General features: G+C 38.7%; 1 protein-coding gene across 3 annotated transcripts in view; it reads right to left on the bottom strand.

Annotated features, from left to right (window-relative positions):
- Nucleotides 1-25,072, bottom strand: part of ABCC4 (ATP binding cassette subfamily C member 4) — a 2,616,332-nt gene that overhangs the window by 276,688 nt on the left and 2,314,572 nt on the right. For all 3 annotated transcript variants that reach the window (XM_044072995.1, XM_044072997.1, XM_044072996.1), the window contains one exon: nucleotides 8,697-8,852. In XM_044072995.1, coding sequence (XP_043928930.1) covers nucleotides 8,697-8,852 — 156 coding nt within the window. The remainder of the gene's footprint in view (nucleotides 1-8,696; nucleotides 8,853-25,072) is intronic.

Here is a 25,072-nt window from a genome sequence, read left to right as displayed (position 1 = left end):
GAAGATCACTACATTATTTATTGATAACAAGTGGCATTCACAATTTTCTCATTTGATTTTCTGATGTAATTAAAAGGTACTTTATTATTGTGCTTAGCCTAGTCAGTTCTGAAATATTTAATATGAAAAGCAAGCATGAACATGATCTATTAGGCCCTCTGGAAATGCTACTTAACTTCATGCGTCATGAATGGAGAACAGCAACAGCTATCCAGCTGCACAGAGGTGGTTACAGACTCTGAATACTACAGACCCATAAGCCTCACTAGTCTCATATGCAAAGCCATGGAAATGACCAATAATGACATAGAAAACCTCCAGACATTGTTCCCAATCCAGTTTGGTTTCATCAAGGGCAGATCATGCCTACTCAACCCGATGGACGTTTTTGAGGAGGTTACCAAAGCAATGAGTGAGAGTTCACACTACCTATCTTGACCTGGCCAAGGCATTTGTCACAATCCCCCAATCTGGCATTGTTGACAAACTAAGAGGTTAGGTACAAATCCTTATGTAACCCGGTGGGTAGCCAGCTGGCACACAGACAGGACCCAGGAAGTTAGAATTGGGGAGTCCACCTCTGCAAAGAGGCCAGTCACAAGCTTAGTCCCGCAGGGATTGGTCCTGGGACCGCTCCTTTTTGGCATTTACTTCTCTGAAGTTAAGGCCAATGTCAATGGCCTCTGGCTAACTAAATTTGCAGATGATTGTAAATTAGGAGCGGTCACTGAATCACCCACTAACACGAATGTTCTCCAGGAAGGGCTGACACAGACAAACAACTGGTGTCAGAGCTGTGGACTAAAACTACATGCCACGAAATGCATAATAGCATCCTTTGTGAAGTCATTCACCCCTCATAACTATCACATTGACAACACACCCCTAAGAGTTGGCCCAGTAGTCAGGGACTTGGGGACGCACATAGACAGTAATCTAGCCTTTGACTATCATGTGCCTACAGTAGTGAGAAATTATTCCATGTTGAGCAACTTATAAAAAAAGTATAACATTTAGGTCAAAGAAATTCATTGTTCCACTGTATTTGGCATTCATCAGACCTATCACGGAGTAAAATGCCCCCTTTGGTATGTACCTAACCAGGCATATTCAACAACTGGAATGTCCACAGAGTTTCCTCACTAAAAGAATACAGGACGTAAGTAACATATCCTATGCAGGCCACCACAAGGCTCTACCCCTGTATTCAGTCTCCTGCAGACTGTTGAGGGGAGATCTATGCCTGGCATTCAGACGCCACTCTCATGGACCTCCTTTATATTCGCAAAACAAACACAATGAGAATTACATATTCTAAAGACTTAAACTTTGCCTGTGTTATAAATAAGACCTGCTGGACAGAAAGGTTTGTATCCCAGGGACTATCCCTCCTCTGGAACAGGCTCCCCATCCATGTGAATCAGAGTTCCTCCCTATCCCAATTCAAAAGTCACTTGGACAATTGGAAGGGCAACAAGAAATTCATTCCTGGTTTGGCACTTATGTCTCTTACGGACACAGGCTAGTTGTAAATGGTTAATCTCCCAGGCCTCTGCTTGTAAATGTTTCACCTCCCAAGCCCCTGCTCACACTTATCAGGGATACCAGAACTTGTAAGAGATTTGTGATGCATACCTAGCCTTAAAAAGGCCCCTGTGCTCGTTAGCCTAGTAAACACCTATGGACCTATGAACCTAAGAAGATACCATACTTTATACAAGTAAGGACCACACCTAAGGGTCAGTACAGGTGAAGTGGTTTTTAATCATGTTTGTGGCAATAAACTACAAAATATTTAAAATGGTGAATACCTGAAAACAATATATGTTTTTTATAAGTGCAAAACCAGAGGAAAGTGATGAACATGTCTCTAAGTTTATTACAGCTAAATCAGCTGAACCCTAGGGAAATTGAAAGTGACTAGAAAAACACCGGCATGCACTTTTACAGATAAGTGTGGCTAGCACAATTAACCCAACATTTCTTTTACTAAAGCTATAACAGTGGATAGTTTGTTCACTGGCAAGAACTTAACAGTCTGGATGTACTAGGTACTTCAAACGTGGTAACTAAGAGTCATATTAACCACATGAACTTATTTTAGTAGTCTAGGACCACAGAAATATACACATTTATGTGCTTGTAGACAAAAGAAAGATGCAAGCATCACAAATAAATTAAATCAACACAGCTCAACAAAACTGTCAGAGGTATTACAAAACCAAACTCAATAAAATGCCCTGAAAAACACGAATAGATAAAAAAAAATTACATAAGTATTTTAAACTACATACATCACAACTCCTAAATTAACAAAGTACTTAAGATCTGCACAATATAAACTTCCTCTGCTGCTAAATGGAGATAAATGAAATAGCCATACAGGAAGTAGAACACTGGCAGTTTCTAATTATTTTTCCCAAGATAAAAACAGCCACACTGTGGTGCATTACCAAGCCAGTGGTATTAAAGAGGCTATCAAAATAACAAAAACAATGCCTTTACATGACCCCCTTACTTATTATATACACAAGATCTATAGTTATGCAACTACAAAATAATGAAACTCCATGTAATTGGCTTGACGACTACATCAAAGATGACTTTGTCAATGCAACAAAACATGCAAGCAAAAATGTCATTCAAGCAAATCCTTGTGAATGATTATATATGTAATCACTGTAGACAACAGCCATCAAAACATACTCAGTTAAACACAATCAATGACACACAAACAAATGCAATAGAAAGATATGTGTGTGTATATACATTATGTACACACACACACACACATATATATATATATATATATATATATATATATATACACACACACACACGTGTGTGCGTGTGTGTGTGTGTGTGTGTGTGTGTGCGCGCATGTGTGTGCACACACACACACACATATATATATATATATATATATATATATATATATAGAGCTTCCAATATGTAAGATAATATAGCTTCCAGTATGTAAAATAGAATGTGACTGCTAGAAATGACTTCAGTGATCACAACCAGTCAAAACATGTCCATGCCTTTCAATCCAATGGAACAAATCAAAAACAGATTTTCTTTACAAAGGCAGCCCTCCTTCACTGCCAAATGTCAGAGGCAGGCTCTGATATCTCCCTGAACTTGTATATGTATATACCAACTCCATGCCTGCACAACTCTAAGTGAAGGAGAAACAAACAGCAAATGGTGATTTTGAGAGAACTGTTTTTGCTCTGAGAGGAACATCTAATTTCCAAGACATAGCGACTACACATAACATGAAGTTTCCATATTTGTGTGTGTGCATGTTGATGTGTGTATTTATACATTACCACATAGTTGCACTTTACATACATTTGCATCACATGGAAGCTGCTCCTTATAAGTCACAGGGAAAAAAGTGTAAATGTACAAAATGCTTTATAGCTCTTTAGATGCAAGACTCTTAGCACTACAAAACAGACAATAGTCAGGAGTGAAATGTACTTCTGTTCAAGTACAGCTTTCAGAGCCGTTAGATATCTTTAGTTACCACACTTTTTGAGTTTGTGAGAGTGCATGGAAAAATGAAATCTATTACAGCTTTTAAAGCTGTTAAAGGCCTCTGACACTGTGATATTGAAATAAAGGATTTATCAAATGATTTTTAGAGTTCAGGTCACTGCTTGGATTCTCTCGCTCTCTACATATACGTACATACACACACACACACATCTACATGTGTGTGTGTGTATGTATATGTATATACATATATACACACACACACACACACACACACACACACACACACACACACACATTTTGTTTTATTCTACATTTGTTGACCTGGATAGTCCGAATGGACACAGGTCCATTTTCAGTGGAGGCCTGGGGAGAAAAGCTCCAGATTAACATATATACATAACAATAGAAGAAACAAGTGGTACATAATACAGAATATGATGCAGTGCATAGCAGTTCACAGCACCTAATAAGATAGTAAAGAACAACTCAAGTAACAAAGTTAAGAAGACATTTAAACTAACATAATTTGGTTAGGAAGAAAATCACAACTAGTGATAGGATATAGTAGCATACAGTGCCATGTGCAAGAGGAAGCAATGTAGGTATTACAAATATAAGCTTGTACAGTAGTTGTTCACACTGGGGAGTCACAGTAGCAAGACCAGTTGTCCATATAGTGTGTTTTCAAGTGTTTTTTTAAATTGTGTGGCAGAGCTGTTAGAAGTCATGTTGCTAGGTATAGTTTTCCAAGCTTTCGAAATAGAACAGCTAAAGAGGGATTTCCCAGCATCATTATTCTATTTAATGACAATTAGGTTTTGATTCCAAGATCTTAAGATTTTAGTAGTAGTATAGGGTTGGATTAGATCCTGAAGAGATGGGATTTTATCAGGGTAGTAATATAACTTATGTGCAAGTGACAGTTGATTGTGTTTAAGAAGCTGAGGCAGTTCTTGCCAGTTTAGTTGTTTGAGTGGTACACAGGGATGAGTCCTGTGTGAGGACTCAGAAGCAAACCTGGCAATCTTGTTTTAGCAAGATTCTAGTTTGTTTAGGTCAGCCTTCCGAAGATTAGTTAGAACAGGGGAAGCATAGAGGAGGGTACATAAGAGATCTGTCCTTGCAGTTGTGGTTTTAGTATGTTTAGTGAGGAATTGTTTGTTACGATAGAGGAGGCCTACGTTTTTTTTGTGTACTTTCTTGATAGTTTGGCTTATGTGGACATAAAATCTGATGTGGTTGCCAATTTCTACACCTAACAGTTTTGTGTGGGTGGTTTTGGTGATCATAGTTTTGTTGTTGGACATTAAGACAGATTTTTCACATGAGGTGGGAGATCTACATGGGTTGAAAAGAAGTAGTTTTGTTTGTTTGGGTTGAGAATTAGGTGGTAGTTAGTGAACCAAGTTTCAGATAATGTAAAACAGTTTTGGGTTAGGGAGTGAAGGTCATCTAAGGTGGGCGCAGCGCATATAAGGATGGTATAATCTGCATATTGCACTACCGATGCATGTGGAGGAAGAGAGCTGGTTTGTAAATAATGAGAGTAGTGGGCCAAGGATAGATCCCTGACGGACCCTAAGGAGAATGGCAGATGAGCAGACAGTTGGTTTTGCCGTTGGACTGCCTGTTGTCATCCTAATAGGTAGCTTTTATACTATAAGACAGAGGAGGGACTGCTATTAAGGGTGGATAATGTACTAAGAAGCATATTGTGGTTGACCATATCAAAAGCCTTAGATAGATCAAAAAATACTGTAGAAACATATTGGCCACTACTTCTATGCTAGTTGACTGTGTTGGTAAAGGACACTAATGCTGTGGTGGTACTGTGGAAAGGTCTGAAGCAGTACTGAGATTTACATAACAGATTATTTAGGAGGTAGTGCATCAGTTGGGTGTGAACAACTCTTTCTAATAGTTTTGATGATGATAGAATAGCAATGGGATGGTAGTTATGGAGTTCTACGGAGTTAACTCCCTTGTGCAGTGGAATCATATGGGAGGTTTTCCAGATAGTAAGGCACCTTACCCGCTGATATGGATCTGTTAATGAGGATGGCAACAAGATAGGCTATAGCCTCTGCAGCTATCTGAAGGAAGTCTGTTGGTAGATTGTCAGCAGCTAGGGTGGTAGGTTTAAGTTTATGGAAGAGATTTGAAATAGTTTTGATAGACACAGTGGGGGGAATTATCTTGTTAGTTAGTGTTAATACGGTTGGGTGCTAGGATAGGACAAATCCATTCTTTTAAATTCTACTGACTTCTTATATCTAAAATGTTAATTCTAGCCTATCTCCCAAGTTTCTTGATGATTTGCATTTTGTATAAGCCACAGTAAAGTATCTGATTTAAATTGTAAGGCAAACTTTTTTCTGCACATTACAGCATTCAAACATCTAGGTTACTTGTGCAATTTAAACAGATTTCTTGATTCAGCACAACCCCCCTTTGCCAATTTGCTGTTCTTTTATTATGAAATTTGAATAACTTAATACTTAAAAATTGACATAAGTTTTTTGCAGCTCACCTGAATTTTTTTTCTCTAAATTATTTTACTGAATTACACACTTCACAAACAAACTGAATCACTTATCCCTGCAAAAACATCACAAACCATTGCTTATATCAATATAACATAATACATTTAGACATTTTGTATTTTGTTAGTACAAAAGTGCCACCCATATATAATAATGTACACCTACCATGAATATATTGTTTTATATCCTTAATCCTTATATCCAACAGCAAAACTTTCCTCACGCTTCATATTCTAACAATTACTCCTCTTGCCTCTAATCCCCTATCATACCCATAACCTCTCCTGCCTACCTCCCCAAATCAAATCCTGTCTGTCCTTCAGGCTTTTCACCCAATGTCCACTACCTCCACATACTACTAATTCCCTTATCCACTATCTTATCTTTTTCTGCTCTACTGCTATTGACACTTCCTGCTTTATATCCTTTTGAAATGTATGTTTAACCATACATTCCGTTAACAGCACCTTCCACCTTTCTTCTCTTCCCCATTTATTCTGTTTTTTTTGTCCACTCTAACTAAACATAACACCTACCATTTCTTAATGTCTCTCTGCTGCACAGCTTACCCCATATCTCCTTCACTGTCTGTCATTCTTTTTGTACCACTTTATATACCTAACACACACACACACACACATATATATATATATATATATATATATATATATATATATATATATATTTATATTTATATATATATATATATATATATATACATATATATATATATATATATGTTATCTACTTCTTTATCTTCACATGTCCAACATTCTGGACTTTTCCACTGGTTCTCCTCTCCCAATCTTTCTGGGCGTCTTACACCACCTATGTAACAGCCTCATATATTGGTCTCTCTCTGGCACTGATACTGATACTCAGAAAAAAAAAAACATTACTATCTCCATTGCTTTTGTCCACTTCTCACCATTCTTCTATACCCTACTAACCTTATTCCTGTTTTCCCTTAGCTTACTAAAATCTGTTTCCCCTTTTTCAACTCAATTCATACATATTTGTCCTGTCCGTCCATTTTGTATAGTTCCCAGCATAGCCGGCCTTAGGCATAGGCCTACTAGGCAGCCGCCTAGGGCACATCTCTAGCAGGGGCACTTTTTCAATAATCTGGATAGTGTAGGTAGACCAGGATGGGGGCTCCAGTTGGTGTTGGGGGGGCACTTTGGAGAGCTTTTGCCTAGGGCACTAGTTGACCGAAGCCAGTCCCTGTTCCCCAGCCACTTCCCTTTCTTCATATATCTTTCCTTATGTCTTCCCCTCTTTCTTCTTTTCCACAGCTTCTTCTCTAACTGCTCCCTTCTACACTAGCCAGTCACCTGCTCTCAGCCCAAAACTCCTCCCCAATCACTTTTCCTTCCTCAGCCATCTTCTCTTATCCCTTTCTGACATTCATGTTCCATTTCCACGGTCACTCTTCTAATTGCTCCCTTTTACATTACCCATCACATTCTCAGACCAAACATCCTCCTTACCTGCTTACAGAGCACTTGCTCCTTTATTCCCATGTTCTTGTATCTATTCTCAGTACCTCAGACCATTTAAGCACCAGTCTCTGTACACTCCTAAATACATGTTGCTGCCACTACTGCCTCTCATGCAGCATGTCCCCGATTCTCATCCCCGTAGGTCCCATGCTTGACTGGAAATTCACAGTGCAGAGGATTTCTGCAGCTTGCCTTGGAAACCTTAATGACATTCCCATACACGACAAACAGGACACTATGTGTGAAATTCAAATATGAATGACGTCTGACAGGAACAAAACATATGCTTCCAAATATGAACACAATAAATCACATAAAAGATAAATGCCTCTCCATAAATATATTACATGGCTGGTCTGTAATAACTAATTAATTATTACAGAGTAAACTCCTCTGCCATGTGGTATTCAACTTTTGGGCTTGTGTATTCTGAAAAATGGGTGACTATCAGGTGGTAGAACTATAAATGGTTGAAAAGAATTGGCTGAAAATCACTGACTGAAATGTCACTTGAAAGAGTTCTCATTTGACTGACGCTTAAATGGTAGACTTATGCAGAAGTGTTTATGCAGTATGTGCTGGTTTAATTTCAGAGGATATGATTTGTTAGGGAAGTGAGAATCGAAGTTTATGTGTGGATTGGAAGTATCCCCTGTCATGTTGCACTTCCACATATGTATAGATATTTTTTGTTGTGCGCCAACACTGGTTTACTGTGCAGGGTGTTTATTCTTTTCTGCATGGTTGTGCGACTCTGGAGTATATATATATATATATATATATATATATATATATATATATATATATGTATATATGTCAAGGGGTGTGGAGAAAAGCAAATCTCCCACTTGGGGTTTGTTGGGGGCCTGCCTCCTGAAAAAATATTTTTACGGTATATTCTGTTATGTAGAATGTTTCTATGATTTGTGATTCAGTGAAATGAGATTTCAGTCAGAATTTGTTCAAGTGAGTTTTCAAAGTGCTTTTCAATCAATTGTTTCAACCATGTGAGTTTCAGACATCTGTAGTTTTATCACTTGATAGACATGCTTGAAAAACTGTGTTTTGATTTTCCACAATTCGTCTTCCTATAGCATTAACAAAAATGTCATTCTGTATTTTATTCTGTTATAAAAATAGTTAGTACCTGAGGTATGACTGACATTTTCTTCCGAAGGTCATGAAGTCCAAGACTAGATGTTAATATTGTATCTATGTAGATTTTTCCTTCAGGTTCAGCAAGTCGAAACAAGGCAGACATGATGGAACTCTTTCCAGCTCCTGTTCTTCCTACAATTCCAATCTATAAGACAAGAAACAGGGTTGAAAATCAGTTATGTGGAGTTCATAGTACATGATGTTAGTGTAAAAGCTCTGAAGGTAGAAAAATATTATGGTGTTGACACTGATTTGTAACAGTCAAAACTTATGCTCCATATTTCAAGGGTACAAACTTGCTTTTCCTGAATACTCAGGTCAACCGCTAGTTACATAACCTTTCATTCACAATACTTCCAAATACGTTTACAGGGTGGAAAACTGGTGTTGAGTTGCAAACACAGGTACAAAAGTAAAAGTCAAACAGGCCTAAATCTTATCTAGTTGTTGCCAAGCAGACATCTGTAATGTATATCTGCAGGCCTAAAGGTCTCAGAGGGGGTAAAATGTAAGAAATGGTGCGCAGCCTTACTGATATAAGAGCAAACAGCAATATTACAGAAAATATACCCTTAAGTATCACAGGATGACTTTTCACCCATCCGTTTCTATTATTATTCCCAGCATTACCTGCTACACCATCTACTATTACTTGCAGACTGACTACAGCAGTGAGAGGCAGGCAGGCAGGACATTGCCAGAATGGTTTTCTTTTTTTCTTACTTTTCATTGCAATCAGCTATAGTATCCTTACTTATATCCTTAGTCATTTAGTCACTATTGACAAACATCAGTTGTATCACATTTACATGAAACAATACAATTTATTGAGTGCTTTTATCTGAATAAAAAGACTTCATCAAAATGACAAAACACACAGGAAATGAAACATTTATAGAAACACCAAGCCTTGTGATCAAACAAACAAACAAAAAAGGAATAAAGACTATTTCACTGTACTGTGTTTAACCCTAGTGGTCTATCAGTGCCTAATTCCAGCTGTCAAAACAGTCCTTTTTAAAGTAACTTATTTCGCCAATCACCCACTCTGTCCCAGTATTGATCCTTCTCTGGCACAGGAAAGAGGAACTTATTAAAATTCAGACAGGACTGTGCTTTGCCTGAGCATTGCTGTTATCATTTTATTTTATTGCATTGGTATATTCCATCCCTCAGCCTTTTCTCAGTATTACCCACATGGTAAGATAAACATGAGGTACATGTTGCAAGAAACTCCACACCAGTACTGCCAAAGTTAAACACAAAACTTTTATTATAAACAGTTCTATCACACATGACATCATATTTGCTAACACTAATGCATGTACACTACTTGCAGGTGGCAAATTCTGCCATACCAACCCGCAGGGTGGAAGTCTGACATGGGTTAGTCCTCACTAAAAAGGCCTTAATACTCACGCCACCCATATAATAAAATTGTGGTTTAACCCCCACCTTGAAGGAAAGACCATCAAAGTGATCAAAAACTTGTTAATGCTTAGATATAACATTCCTAATTTGTATATTGCCACTGAAAAATGACCTTAAAGTAACAGCCTTAAAAGTAAACATTATTATTGGTCTGCACTTTATCATAAATGCACAGAGGTTTCCACAAAATAGGGGCAAAACTATCATTCCTTTTAGATAAAAACCTTAGGTGTGATGTCACAAATAATCCCAATGATATGATCTATCGGTAAATAATTGTTTTAAAAACAATAATTCAGTGTCAAAAATGAAGTCCTTGGATACTAATCAAGACAAAAGTATGAACTGTCCTTTGAAAATAGTTTTTTCTTCAGAAGGGGGTAGTTTGGAAGTGCAAGAGCAAGTAAAATTACTATAAAATATGACTTTCTAAAAATCTTATATTCAAAACAACTATTATCATAATATTCATAACACTTTACATCAAGAAAATCAATACTGGAAATGGAAGGTAGGTAGGTAGACCTTAAAAAATTCTTAACTGAAATTCAGACTCAGAGGTGGAATAAACATTGTTTTAAAATTTGTATACTCCAAGGAGTAACCTTGGAGTACTGACATTAATATGTCAAGGTTAGTGACACACTGACATTTCATTTGGTACTACCACTGACACTATACCTATACACACACAAACACATTTTATATATATATATATATATATATATATATATTTATATATATAAAAAAAAAAAAAAATATATATATATATATATATAAACATATATATATATATATATATATATATAAAAATATATATATATATATATATATATATATATATATATATATATATATATATATATACACACACACACACACACATACATATACACACACACACACACACGCATGGGTTCTATTCAAGTGCTCCAACTGTATTTGAGCAAAGATTGCCACTAGTTCTGTGCTCATGATCCCTGTACAGTGGGGATCGAGACTACATCTGTTCCCCCCTGTTGTGTGATCTCAGAGTTGGTATATATAATTAGCAAGGGGGTTGGGGTTATTTATTTTTACTCTATGTGATTCAATTTGTTGTGCGTCTTTGTGATTCAAACACTTTTAACGCTATGTCATCAAGCATTTGAAGTTTTGATACTTCAGACATTTGACAGATGTGTGTGTGTGTGTGTATATATATATATATATATATATATATATATATATATATATATTTAATGGAAAGTGTGGGACAGTATTTATCATGTAGTGATTCTCCCTGTCTTCACCTGGGTTTTCTCCAAATACACTAACATGTCAAAAATATGTCATGGATTTACTGGTGATTCTAAATTTTCCATAGGTGTTTATGATACAGAAAAAGGCTTGGTAATCTCCTTCTGATTCACATTTATCTAGTAAACTTTGTGGATGATAGCTGTACATGTGATCTCTATAAAAGTCAGATGTAACATAACGTCTCAATGGATTAAGTGACTAATAAACGTGGAATGGAGAAGTGTGGCTCGGGACAGGAATAGTAACTAGTTAGCTTTGTTAACGGTGAAACAATGGTAATCAGATTGGGAAGCAATAGTGGTAAATATGCAATTTTTTTTTTATAGTTTAAAAAGCATTAGTGTTAGATTAGAATTTAATGAAATGGTAGGAGGCACATACTTAAAACTGGCAATTAAGACATTTACTGCTAGTTGCCCTTTGCAGGTTGTGGATTCAGGTAATCGAAGACTACCCTACCTGCCTTGCGTGAGGTGATATATTTTCCTATTATGTGCTCTGAATGGGTTTTAAAAGACAGAAAAGTATTTTTATTGTTTTACAAAGAAAGTCCATTTAGACACACACACACACACACACACACACACACACACACACACACACACACACACACACACACACACACACACACACAACTGCATTCCTGAAATGTTAAGACAATCATCAATGGCTCACAAAATGTTGAATGCTATTTATTGTCCCAATTCAGTAAAACAGCTTTTTCATAAATTAATTGAGTTTAAAAGTCAGAGTCAGGCTAAAAACCATAATCACCTTGCCAATACTCATCCCCTAAAAGGCATACTTCCTGCTTTCAGTAGGGCAAAACAAGTCAAGCCCAGGATGAGTCAATCCATATCCATCCAACAGACAAGGCTTGCATTAAATGAAGCAAGGCTATCACTTTGTTTTACAGGACTACAGGAGCATAGGAAATACAAAGCAATTGTGTTATGACCATTTACACCTTGCCAGTGCCCACCCTCAAACTGAACCTCTTGTCTCGATGAGGGCTATGCCAGCCAAACCAGGGATACATTTGTGAATACACATCCAATCATCTACTTCCCATCTAAAGGAACATAATGTATCACACAGCTGTATTCCAGAGGTGGGAAAAACACTGTATAATTAACCTCTCTCTCACCTTGCTTTAGTTATTTGCTGGTGCAAATTTAGATTCCTGGTTCTGGTATTTGATTTGTGGAGATACAAAATATTCAGGACCACTGGGTCCTTAATGCTCAGAAGGCAAGGCACAGACCACTCCTCATGACTCTATAAGATACTGATTATAGCGACAGTGTTTCCAATCTTTTCTGATACCTTAGTTAGGAACCTCTGATGTCTTCCCAGTTTTTGATATGTCTAATGAGGTATATATCTCTAAGCGGGCACTATAGCCAATCACTGACCTAACCAACGTTATTTAGAGCTACACCATATTCTCTTGGCAATCAGCTATGCTAAGTAGGAGGACTTTCTGACTACTGTTATTACACAATGACCAAAGGAGAAGGGATTACCAACCCACTCCCAATGTTCTCTAATAACATTCTCATTTTGGAGTGGGGTACTCTCTATGTTGTATGCTGGAGAAGGGGGTACTCTATCAAGTATGGCAATATTGCACTTTTTAGTATTTAATTTAAACCTATTTAATACTTGTAAATTCCTGGGATACTAAGCTTTTTGCTGCAAGTCTTGGGTATCAGAAGGTGACTTGACAATGACTCCTAGTTTACAGTCATCCACTAACACTTGGTTAGCCAAAGGTCTTACCTCATGGACTTCAGAAGAGAAATTAAATGTTAAACACAATAAATCCCAGCATGGAGCTTTGTGTGACACTACTGGTCACCTTCATACTCTCTGATGAGGCACCTGCATCATGTGGGTTTTGTGCTTTAGCCAATTTGCCATCCACTTTACTATATAGAGATGTACTTGTTATGTATCAAGCTTACTGTGTTAGCCCTGAGAATGGTGACAATGGTCTTGGCCAGGTCACATTATTCCACGTGGACAGAAAAATTGCTTTTAACAAATTGTGTTTCACTTTGAAATAAGTTAACCAGATTCATTAGATAGGATCTACCCTTAAAAAAGCTAAACTGCTTCACATCTGGTCTGATGAGATTTTTAATATCAGAGATTATCAGGTCTACTATAATATGTTCAAAGGCTTTGCAAATAAGTCTCAATGCTGTTAGGTGTGTAAATCTTTGGGCTCAGTAGTAGGGCCACACTTGTGGACAGACATCACTGTGCACAAAACTTTAGGGACAAAGCCAGTGACTGAAATCAGATTAAATATTTTAGGGTTTGGCTTGACTACGGCTTGTTTAGTACTCTTTATTAAACAGGCAGGTATGTTGTCAGTATCATTGGTTTAACAGGTAACACACTTGCCTTTAGTGCTTGAAGATCAAAAAGGCTGTGGATTCTGTTCCTTCAGAAAGTATTTGGATTCATTTTTGAATACATACACTGTACACCAGAATGTGTCATCTTTCAGGTGAGAAATTAAACTGAAGTCCCACCTGCCTGATTTGGTCATAGGTAAGGTGAATGTAAAAGATCCCATGACACTTATAAAAAAAGAGAAGGGAAGTCCCCTAGTGCCCTGGCCAAATTTCCTTTGGTGAGTATGAATACTACTTCAGGTCACCCCTGAAAGAAGACACTGTCCTAAAACAGTTAACAAATATTAAGTAAGTAAATAAATAAACACATTATCGGCTTCAATGGAGGAAGTATTTTTAGTCTTGTTCATTGGTGATGATATGGTGGCCTGAAGTCTTCAGGGATAAGTTGGCTTTACATAGTCATCTCCATGGTAAGGTTTGTACTGAATTTGGTTTCCCAGTACCCTGGCAATGGCTTTTAGGTCAGAGTAGATGGTACAATTATAAAGAAGTTCAGGGCAATGTTTAGTGCTACTTTCTAGTTTCCAAAATTAACTAAAGAAGGATTTGCAATTGTCCTTAGCTTCAGAAGGTAATCTACTTTCATGAGCTTCCTTAATAGTTCTAAAAGTATTTTCAATGTTTTTAGTCAATTTTCTGCTGATATTCTTGATTTGAGGGTGTTTTTACCTGCTCTATACTTCAGTGTATTTTTTTATATTAAATTTCCCATTGTATTTACATTTGGATTGGATGGAACTGACGGTTTTATACATTTTTCTAAGTGGAAATAGATACCCTTTTGTGAAGTTACCTGCTGAAGCAACATCTGGGGTTATGCTGCTATAAGGGAATTTTGAAATTCCATCATAGAATTTTATGAGATTTGTATGTTTAAAATCCTTGCATTCTGAGATATTGGTATCTGCAGGTTTAGCGATTTTAAAACTGTAAATTATTAGTTTACGATATAACTTAACCGGGGAAGGCAATACCAAGGAGTAGTACATGAAGAAGCTATATTTGTAAGGATCGTGTCAAGGTTTGTTAACAATACAGTTCATGGAGTTTTTGCTTATGATTCTAAGAAGTCAGGGCATATCCTACATTTAAGGTATACTTGCTCCAGTTTACTGTCTCCTAAAATAATGGAGTCCTTTTTTGTAGGGAGTTTATAATTGTCCAGAGGATGTCCTGTAAGAAGCTATAAACTGATAGATGGTCCTGTTTAGTGTGACTTGGAGCTCAATAATTTCAGTTAGTGGGTTTCTGTGAAACTGTCTAGAGGTATTAAATATGTAGAAGCCTTGAAGTATGAAGGCATGGCAAGTGCATAACCGGGGTATGGAAGGAATGCTTTTTGAACTTTTAAACCAAGTTTCAGTAATTATGCAGACATGGTTGTACTCTAAATGCAGGAGAGGCTATATGTAAGAGATTTTTCAGAAAATCGAATCTCTGCTTAATAAATCTAAGGATGCCTTATTTATTTATTGATGGAGATTCAAGTTTTTACTTTGTGTGTTTGCGAAGCCATTTGTTTTTTGGAGGTGTAGGAAATCAAGAATGGTTGGGTCCTTAACAGCACAGGATACTAGATAATAAATACGTTTTCACAAGTCTATAAGGGACAGAGCTTTAAGCCTGTCTTTGTAGCTGAGTGTTTTAAGTTCAATGATCATTACAGTCAGGAACCTCTAGGCCTGTAGGAAATTGTCCATCCATGTTTTTCAGAATCTTTAGCCTAAAGCCCAAGTGCTTAAACCAAAACTAAGTGACTTAAAATAACACAATTTAAACAGGCTATGAACAAGCAGTAAAAAATGCAACAAAATGGATGTAACTGAACACTTTACACAACAAGCCACAGCAAGAAGCAGAAAAAGCAAGATGAAGTAATGGAGCAGGAGGAGGAAACACAAAAACAGAAAAATAAGCTGAATAAAGTGTTTTTTTTTGGGGGGGGTTTGTTTTTTTAGTAAAGTGGAAAGGGAGAAAGGAGGGACAGAAGAAAATTCAAAGTTAAGGATCTAAGGGGTTTGACCTTCCCAAATGATCTCTGTATTGGGTAGAATGAGCTAATGAGATGGGAGTGCCTAACCAAATTTACAGTAGGGGCGGGCAACAGCAAAAGCAACAACTTATAAGAGCACAACTAACTGCGATGGGGTGGGTGGGCAATAAAAAAACAAAAATTCAACCACAGATCAGCAATTATATAAATGGAGACACAGAAAAGTAAATAATTCAGTCAAATAACTAAATAAAAACAGTGCAATAAACTAGTGCAGAACTGTTACACAAAAAACAATGCAGTACTGATAAGCAAAATAAATACAACAGTGCAGTAAACTACTGCAGAACTGTTAAATAAAAAAAAAGCAATGCAGTACTAATAAGCAAAATAAATACAACTAGCACAGTGCTGATAAGAAGCACTGAACAATTAAAGTGCGAAAATTATACTTATGTAGCTCTGTAATTCAGATTGTTTAAGATGTTTTCTCAATCAGGCACACATGAAGCTCAGCAAGATAAGCAGTAATTCAACTCAAATGTAATATTTTTATACAATCAGATAAAAGACCCTTCCAAAGTCACACCCTGAGACAAAGATATAACACAGAAGCTGTTTGACTAGTTTTAGCTCTCTGAACTGAGTACACCACAAACTCCCAGTAGGGACAGGCAACAGCAAAAGTCACAAACTATACAAAAATGCAACCACAGATCAGCAATTATATACAGAAAAGTAAATAATTCAGTCAAACAAATAAATAAAAACAGGGCAGTAAACTAGTGCAGAACTGTTACACAAATACAAAACAATGCAGTATTAATAAGCAAAATAAATACAACAGTACAGTAAACTAGTGCAGAACTGTTACACAAACAGATAAAAAACAATGCAGTACTGATAAGCAAAATAAATACAACCAGTGATGTGCTGATAAGAAGCACTGAACAATTAAAGTGCTTCTTATCAGCACTATAAGTCAGTTTTCTGATCAAATTAGACATATGAGTAGGTATAATATTAAGCCCCAATTGTAAAATGTTTAACTGAGTGGGAATAAAAGAAACACCAGACAAATGAAATACTTTAGAGAAAATTTCAGACACATTAACAATTGTCAACCTACTAGTCCATAAGAAATATTCTGTTATTGTTGTTTAAAGAACAAAATAGTCCAGTGCTTGTGTTCATTTTTACTTTCTCCATTGATTCCAACCTCTCTCCTTGTTTGACTTGTTCAATGACTGGACTGACCTTGATCTGAGTAGTTTTCTGAAATGTTACCCTAAGGGTTGTTAGAGGTCTCACTGGGTGCATACGGTTGTTCAATTACTCCTTCTGACGGAGCAGGAAACAATACATTGTTAATCTCACCTTCTCCAAAGGTATTCTGAAGATAACCAGATGCTACGTACGAGAAAATTTGTTACCTTCTTTGGTTCCTTCTAAATGCTTGCATTATGCATTTTTGTATATTTAGTACTATTCAAACCCTGTTCAACTTTGGAGTGAATGTTATTATTACTCAAACCCACATGATTATGTTGCTTGGCATTAATAGGAAAAACATTCTTAATTTCATAGGCAACTTTGTCTCACAAATTTTTTGTCTTTTTACAAAAAACAATAGTTTTTTACCATAGTAAAAATGTTATCATATACACTGCATAATGCTGGAAAAACAGGAATAGTTTTAATGATATATGTATCCAAACAAGTGATTTCATCATGAAGTGAAACCATTACTTTTTGGTATTGTTAATAATCATCTGAATAAATTTTAACCCAGCAGAGTTAAAAAAATTCAACCAATTACAGATAAAAATCATCACTTACATTCAACCCATTTGGAAACTTGCTAAATCACAACCCTTTAGATAAGATGCCAAGTACCAGACATTGTTCAAAATATGAATTTTCAAGTGTCAGTGCCCAATGCTTCTTAAGCTTTTTCTCTAATTCATCCACCTTCATTTTCAAATCATGCTAGTTGGCTCCTCTATGATGTTCAACAGATGTCTCAAAAGGACTGGAGCATTTGTTGAAAAGTCAGTAGATTTGACCAGTGAAAAAGCTCCAAAACCAACCAATTGGTTCTCTGGTGCTACTAAGGTTGAATCAGCATTTATGGAAATCTTTTCAATATGAGGATGGTGAATGTTAACATTCCTGTTATTGCAATACAGGTCGTTCACCTTGGCAGTCATAATTCTCTGGGCTTCCATTAGGGTAGCACTAAAACTCTTTAGCATATCCCTCCTGGCTGTTCATAACAGGATAAACACTCAAGTTAAAATGTTCTTCACTGTTGTCTCCAGCCATTGGCCCAACATCACCAATAACCAAAAGACAATCAGTGGAAAAGAAAAACTAATAAAATTCAAATCCACTGGTTAAAAGAAGCTAACAAACAGCAAGGAACCAGTTCAAAACAAACACCAGTAGCGTTAAATCTAATTTCTCACATCAGATAATTTATGTATGTTGTTTTCTAATGGAAACTATTTTGGAAAAAAAATGTTTGTTTTTAATAAGAAATCCTATAAGCAAACCAAGGGGATTTATATGGGGTCTAGAGTTGCACCTGCCTTGCAAATCTAGTAAAAGGAGACTAAAATATTACCCCATATTTCCCTATTCTCTAAAATAATTTTATACAAAAGGTTTGTAGATTACCGTTTTTTTTTAATTATAGAAGGATCTGCTGAACATATTAACAGGTTGGTAGAAGAGTTAAATAACAGTTTAGAATTTTTGGAGTTCTCCCTGGGTGATTGTGGTACTACTGTTGACTTTTTAGAGATAAAGTTAAACTGATGAAAAGGTATTTGAAAATAAAGTACACAGGAAAAGAACCTTTTAAAACAATTATCTTAATTTTAGAACTCATCGCCCCTTTTTATGAAGCATAACATACAGTACAGTTATGTACATTTACCATAAATACAGATGTTTGAGTGTATTCACTGTTGCAGTCATCACACTTGGGTTATCTGCCTGCAGGTAGCCCTCAGTCGACCCGAATACCAGAGACTTAGTATTTCTGCATCGGTTGCTGTCACTTCAAGACTGACGTCAGGTCATCAAGGGTATAAAAACAGGCAGCAGACACCATTACATCAGTTTTTCTTGCCCCAAATGTCAGGAGTTCCCAAACAGGGAGCTAAGTCATTGTGGGAAAACACCACCAGTAAAAAGTAAATACCAATACCCCTGTAAGGGGTGAGTAATAGACAAAGAGAGGAGAGAGCGAGAGAGACAAGGGGTCTGGAGGGTGGGAAACCAGGACTGCAACAGCGAATACACTCGAACATCTACATTTATGGTAAGTGTACACAACTGTACTATGTTCTTTGTGTTTTACTGTTGCAGTCATCACACTTGGGTTGAGTCCCAAAGTTGAAGAATGGGTGGAGGCAGTCAAGAAGAGTTGGGGCTGGCTAGTATGCTCTGCAAGACTGTTGCTGCAAAACCCGCCCTGGATTTGGAAAAGATAGGCAGGTGGCAATGCTTGGTGAAGGTGTGAACAGAACTCCAGGTAGCAGCTTCCAGAATGTCCCTGGTAGGGAGACTCCCCTGAGGAATGCTGTAGAGGTAGCAGCTGCCTTCGTGGAATGCGTTCTGACCCCCTGAGGGGTTGGTTTCCCATGGTGTTTGTAGCAGCAATGGATACATTGTGCTATCCATTTGGAAATTGTTTGTTTTGAAATGGCCTTGCCCTCTGCCCCTGGTGCAAAACTGACTAGTAACTGGTCAGATTTTCTGAAGGGTTTAGTCCCTATCAAGGTAGAATCTGAGCTGTCTGTGCAAGTCTAAGGAGTGCAGGATCCTTTCCCCTTTATTTTGTGGAGTAGGGAAGAAGGTTGGCAAATGGATAGATTGGTTGAGAGCCACACTGGACACCACTTTAAGCATAAAGGGAGGGTTAGTCCTGAGGGAAACCCTGTCAGCATGAAAAATAATGAAGGGTTCCACAGCCATAAGTTCTTGTAGCTCAGACACTCTTCTAGCTGAAGTGATGGCCAGAAGCAAAGCTGTTTTCCAAGAGAGGAATTTTAACTCTGCAGATGCTGCAGGCTCAAAGAGGGGTAGCATGAGCTTTTCCAGTACAAAGTTAAGGTCCCAAGCAGGGGTGGGGGCTCTCCTTGGTGGCCTTAAGTTGTTTTCCCCTCTCAGGAACTGTTTGATGAGAGGGTGGGAGAAGAGAGGTGGCTCAGTGTTGTAATGAGCTGAGATGGCAGAGGCATGGATCTTAATGGAAGAGAAGGATAGGCCTCTGTGGAGTAGATCTGCTAGGTAATCCAGGATTAGAGGTAAGGAGGGCAGTGTTGTGTCCTCTCCTTTAGACTGAATCCAGGAACAATACCTTTTCCACTTATCAACATAAGATTTCCTTGTACTGGGTCTTCTGTCTTCAAGAATGACATCCAGCACCTGCTTGTTTAGGCTGGACATTGGTGGGAGAATTCAAGGAATAATCCAAGCTGCAAGATTCAGGGTTTGCAGTTGTGGATGCAAGATCTGTCCCTCCTGCTGAGTGAGGAGGGTTGGGATCTGGAGAAGGTGCCAGGATGATACCAGTGACAGTCTGTGTAGTAGTGGGTACCAGTGCTGGCATGGCCAGTCTGGGGCAATCAGGATTGCCCTTAGTCTGTCCTGTCTTATCTTGAGTAATATTCTTGTGAGAAGAGGCAGAGGGGGAAATGCATAGATTGAGAGGTTTACACACTGGAAGGATAGGGCATCCACTTTCCAGGTCCTGCTGTGAGGTGTCCTGGTGCAGAATTTGCTGAGCTGGTAATTGTAGGGTGAGGCAAAAAGGTCCACCTCCGGGGTCCCCCATTTCTGGGTTAGAAGGCTGAAAGTGCTGGGGTCTCTGGGGTCTATTTGCCACTCTTATGGGTCTAGGAGATTCATGCTTAAGTCATCTGCCAGAGAGTTTTGTTTGCCTGGCAGAATTGAGCTTGCAGATGAATATGCATATCCAAGGCCTTGTTCCACAGGGCCATGACTAGCCTGCAGAGTGGGTAAGAGTGGGTTCCCCCCTGCTTGTTGATGTACCACATAACTGTGGTGCTGTCCGTTTTTATTAGCAGGGTTCCTGGTGAGAATGGGGATCTGAAAGTTGTCAGAGCGTGCTGAACTAGCATCTCTTTTTGGTTGATGTGCAGATGAATTTGACTTGGGCTCCAGTGGCCTTGAATGCACTTGTTGTCCAGATGTGCCCCCCAGGCATAGTCGGATGCATCTGTGGTTAGGGTCTGGGCGGCATGGGGTTGAGTAAAGAGAAGTCCCTTGTTATGATTGCATGCTGCTGCCCACCAGAGAAACCCTGTCCTTAGACAAGGTATAATAGATATGACGGTTTCCAGGTCCTGAGAATGTTGGCACCAAAGACTTTTTAAGTACCACTGAAGTTTCCTCATATGCAGTCTGGCATATGGAATTAGTAGAATGCAAGAGGCCATGAACACCAGGGCCTGCAGGATTTTCCTTGCAGATAGCTGGGTTCTGGTGGCCATTTTAGAGAAGTAGCCTGTTAGATAGGCTTGTTTTCCTGGAATAAGGAATGCCATCTGGGATGCTGTGTCCAAGCTTGCTCCCAGGAATGCAATCTTTTGACTGGGGACTAGTTTGGATTTCTTTTCATTGATAGTGTACCCCAAGGAGGTTAGAAGGTTCTTTACAAATGTCAGGTGCTGCAACAGCTTTTCCTGACTGTCTGCCTGAATCAGGCAATCATCCAAGTAATGGTAAATTTGAATCTTTCTCTGTCTGCAATAGGCAATGGCTGGAGCCAGGCATTTTATGAAGACTCTGCGAGCAGTGGATAAGCCAAAGGGAAGTGCAGAGAACTGATAATGCATAGATCCTGCCCTGAAACGTAGGTATTTCCTGCATGGGTCCCTGACAGGTATGTGCAAATAGGCTTCTTTTAGGTCTAGGCTGGCTAACCAGGCATCTTTGGACAGTATAGGGAGAAGCTGCTGAAGGGTGAGCATTTTGAATTTTGGTACCACCAGGAAGGTGTTTAGAATGGAAAGATCTAAGATTGGGTGCCAAGTGCCCTCTTGTCTGGGTACCAGGAAAAGTCTGGAGTAAAACCCTTGACCTATCTGTTCTGCAGCAACAGGTTGAATTACCCTTATGGAGAGTACGGGCTGAACTTTTTTCTGCCTCTGCCCACTGGTCTGGAGGAAGGTCTGGAAACCCTTTTGGGGTTGGCAGTGAGTGGAAGTAAAATTTGTACCCCTGGGATACAATGTTGAGGACTCATCGGTCTTTGGTGATGGAGGTCCAGTTTTTTGCATGATGGGCAAGTTTTCCTCCTAGGGGCACGAGCAATTGGGCAGAGGTGAGGAGTGGAGTTGAGAAGTCATTGTGAATTCTTTCTGTAAGGGGGTGGCTTAGCACTCCCAGATTTAGAAGTGGAGGTACTCCATTGCTTAGATCTCTGCAAATCTGGGGGGTCTGTTTGCCCTGGGTCTAGTTTGAGATGGCATTGAGGGGGCTGGAAAGGACCAATGTTTTGAGGGGCAATGCCTACCGAATCTTGGAGGCTGAACTTGCAAAAAATCTTTGACTGTCTGCATAGACTTAACTTTTTCTTCCAACTTTTTTTGAACCTCTTCTGCTTTGGTGCCAAACAGATTGTCCTTGTTCAAAGGAGAGTCTAGTAGCTTTAATTTGACATGGTCTGGCAAGGTCTGCTCCTTAAGCCAAGCATGCCTTCTCAGTACAGAACCAGTGACTGCTGCCCTGCAAGATGCTTCTAGGGCGTCAAAGCCACATTGCAAGGTATGCCTGCTGACTTGGATTGTAGAACGCAAAAGCTCCTGTAATTCTTTATTTTCTGCACAGTCTGTAAAGGTAGATAATTTTTGCTTAATAAGTTCCATATGTTGCTGGTATTTCAGCATGTGAAACTGGAAATTCAATGTCCTAATGGCAAGAATTGCAGAGGTTTATACTTTTTTACCCCATCTGTCTAAAGCTCGGGAATCTCTGTCCGAAGGGGTGGGATTCTTAGCTGTAGTTGCTTTTATACCTTTAGGCCCTGGGAAATGACCTCTGGTTCAGCAGTAGGATTTTTGAAAATAAATTTGTGAGTATCAGGGACTCTGTAGTACCGGGTCTGGTTTCCTTGGAGCAGGGGGTAAAGTATCCGGAGTTAGACTGGATTCCATAAAGACATCATCCACAACATCCAGAACAGGAGAGATAGCTAAAGGTCTATGTTGTGGCAAATCTAAAAATTCTCTGAGTCTCTTTTTGGACTGAGGATAACCCTGGCATTTCCAGTGGAAATGCTCTTAAAGTATGTAGGGTTTCCCCAAAAGAAAAATCCTCTGATGGGGAAGCAGAGGGAATGGAGTCCTCTGCATCAGAATCCTCATAAGCAGATAAAGGCATGTCTTCATATTCAGAAACCTCAGAGTCGGACTCTTGGTCAGTTAAAGCTGCTGGGGACAAGTCTCTTTTTCATTTAGCAGGGGAAGGCTGGCTTCCCCTAATCAACATAATCAGGTCTTCTGCCATTTTAAGCATTTGATGTTGTGGCAAGGAAGCAGGTGCTTGAGTTTGGGTCGTAGGTTTTTTAGGCGTAGCTCGTACTCTTGGCCTTAGAAACTCAGTAGTTTTAGACAGAACTGAAGACGCAAAAGAAGTCGTCGGTTTGTGTCGAATATTGGTAATGTGAAGAGCTTCCTTGGAAGCCAGTGCCTGCACAGTGGTGACGGACCCATCCAAGGTAGAGACATCTGCAGGTTCGATAGTCAAAGAAGAGTCTCGTGGCATACGGGACTCCGAATGAGTCTCGGTAGTGGCCTGTGAATCCAACGAAGTGGGTATCAGGGACTGCGAAAGCACCTCACTGAGTACCAGTGAACTGGCAACTAGCTTTCCGGAAGCGTCGTCGGCAGTTTTGGACCTGTGCGGTCTGTCTCTGTCTTTATCCTTACGTTTTTTCAGATGATCGGTAGTTGGATGGCTTACAGAAGCCATTTTGGAATACGGAGATCGAGAGCGAAAGTATTTAGCGACAATAAGGGCCCAACGAATAGTTCGGGCATTGAACAAAGCACAAAACCGACAGAGAGGTACCTCGTGGTCTGGGCCTAAACAGGTGACGCAGTAAGAATGGAAATCACAGTGTGGTATTTGCTTTCCACAGGCGTGACAATTGTTAACTTTTACTGACATCGGTTAGAGCAAGAAAAAAGGATCCCCAATGCGGTACTAAGACTTCAGGATGATTCAAATTGGAAATGAAAACTCGGGTAGCGGTCAACCGCCACTCGTGCGAACTGCTTCTGCTTCGGGCTCCTCAGCAAGAAAGACGGATGTAATAGCGTTGGCTGCCTGTTTTTATACCCCTGGCGACCTGACATCAGTCTTGAAGCGACAGTAACTGACGCAGAAATACTAAGTCTCTGGTATTTGGGCCGACTGAGGGTCCCTGCAGGCAGATAACCAGAGTGTGATGACTGCATCAGTGAAACACGAAGAACATCTACAGGACAGTTTATAACGGTGTCAAGACTGACCTCTAATGACTCTGATTTTGTGGAAGAAACTGGGCTTATAGTGGGGCTTTTCCAACATAGGGGATATGATATGAAGTTTTTGATAAAAACATCTGAAGAGGTACTTGAAAAGAGAGAGGATCATTTTCCACCTATTTTGATCAAGACTTTGGTTTTAAGTCCTTTGATAAAAAAACATTAAAAAACATTGTGATCAAGTTTATTCTGTGTGTGTCTCAGACATGGCCAGTGGCAATTACTGTATTTGAGAAGCTATGAAGAAAAATGGAGTACTATTAGGGGTGACAAGGAGATATTTGAAGTGGTAGGACCTGAACCCAAGTTTGTTTATAGAACAAATTCCAGTATTGAGTTTATTACAACATGACAGTTAATTTTTGACTAGCCCTAATACTGAAAAAGAAAAGGGCCCTACAAATGTAATTTCTGTTCAGTTTGTACATATATTCATGAAGGACTGTATATTTGTTTTTCTCACATTGACAGAATATTTGGTATCCCTAAGCGGTTTAACTGTCAGTGTAAATGTGTGGTTTATGTTGGCATTTGTGTTTTATGCTCAGCATTTTATACTGGAATGACCACAAGGTCTTTACAAAAATGTATAAAAAAGAAGTTATGTACTCACCATAACGTTCCATGTTTGTAGTCCATCTCGCCC

Source organism: Protopterus annectens, chromosome 5.part1, assembly GCF_019279795.1.
Source record: "Protopterus annectens isolate FY-2018-M chromosome 5.part1, PAN1.0, whole genome shotgun sequence".
Classification (NCBI taxonomy): Eukaryota; Metazoa; Chordata; order Ceratodontiformes; family Protopteridae; genus Protopterus; species Protopterus annectens.
The sequence above is the reverse complement of the archived record's forward strand: the minus strand, read 5'-3'. Positions and strand labels throughout refer to the sequence as shown.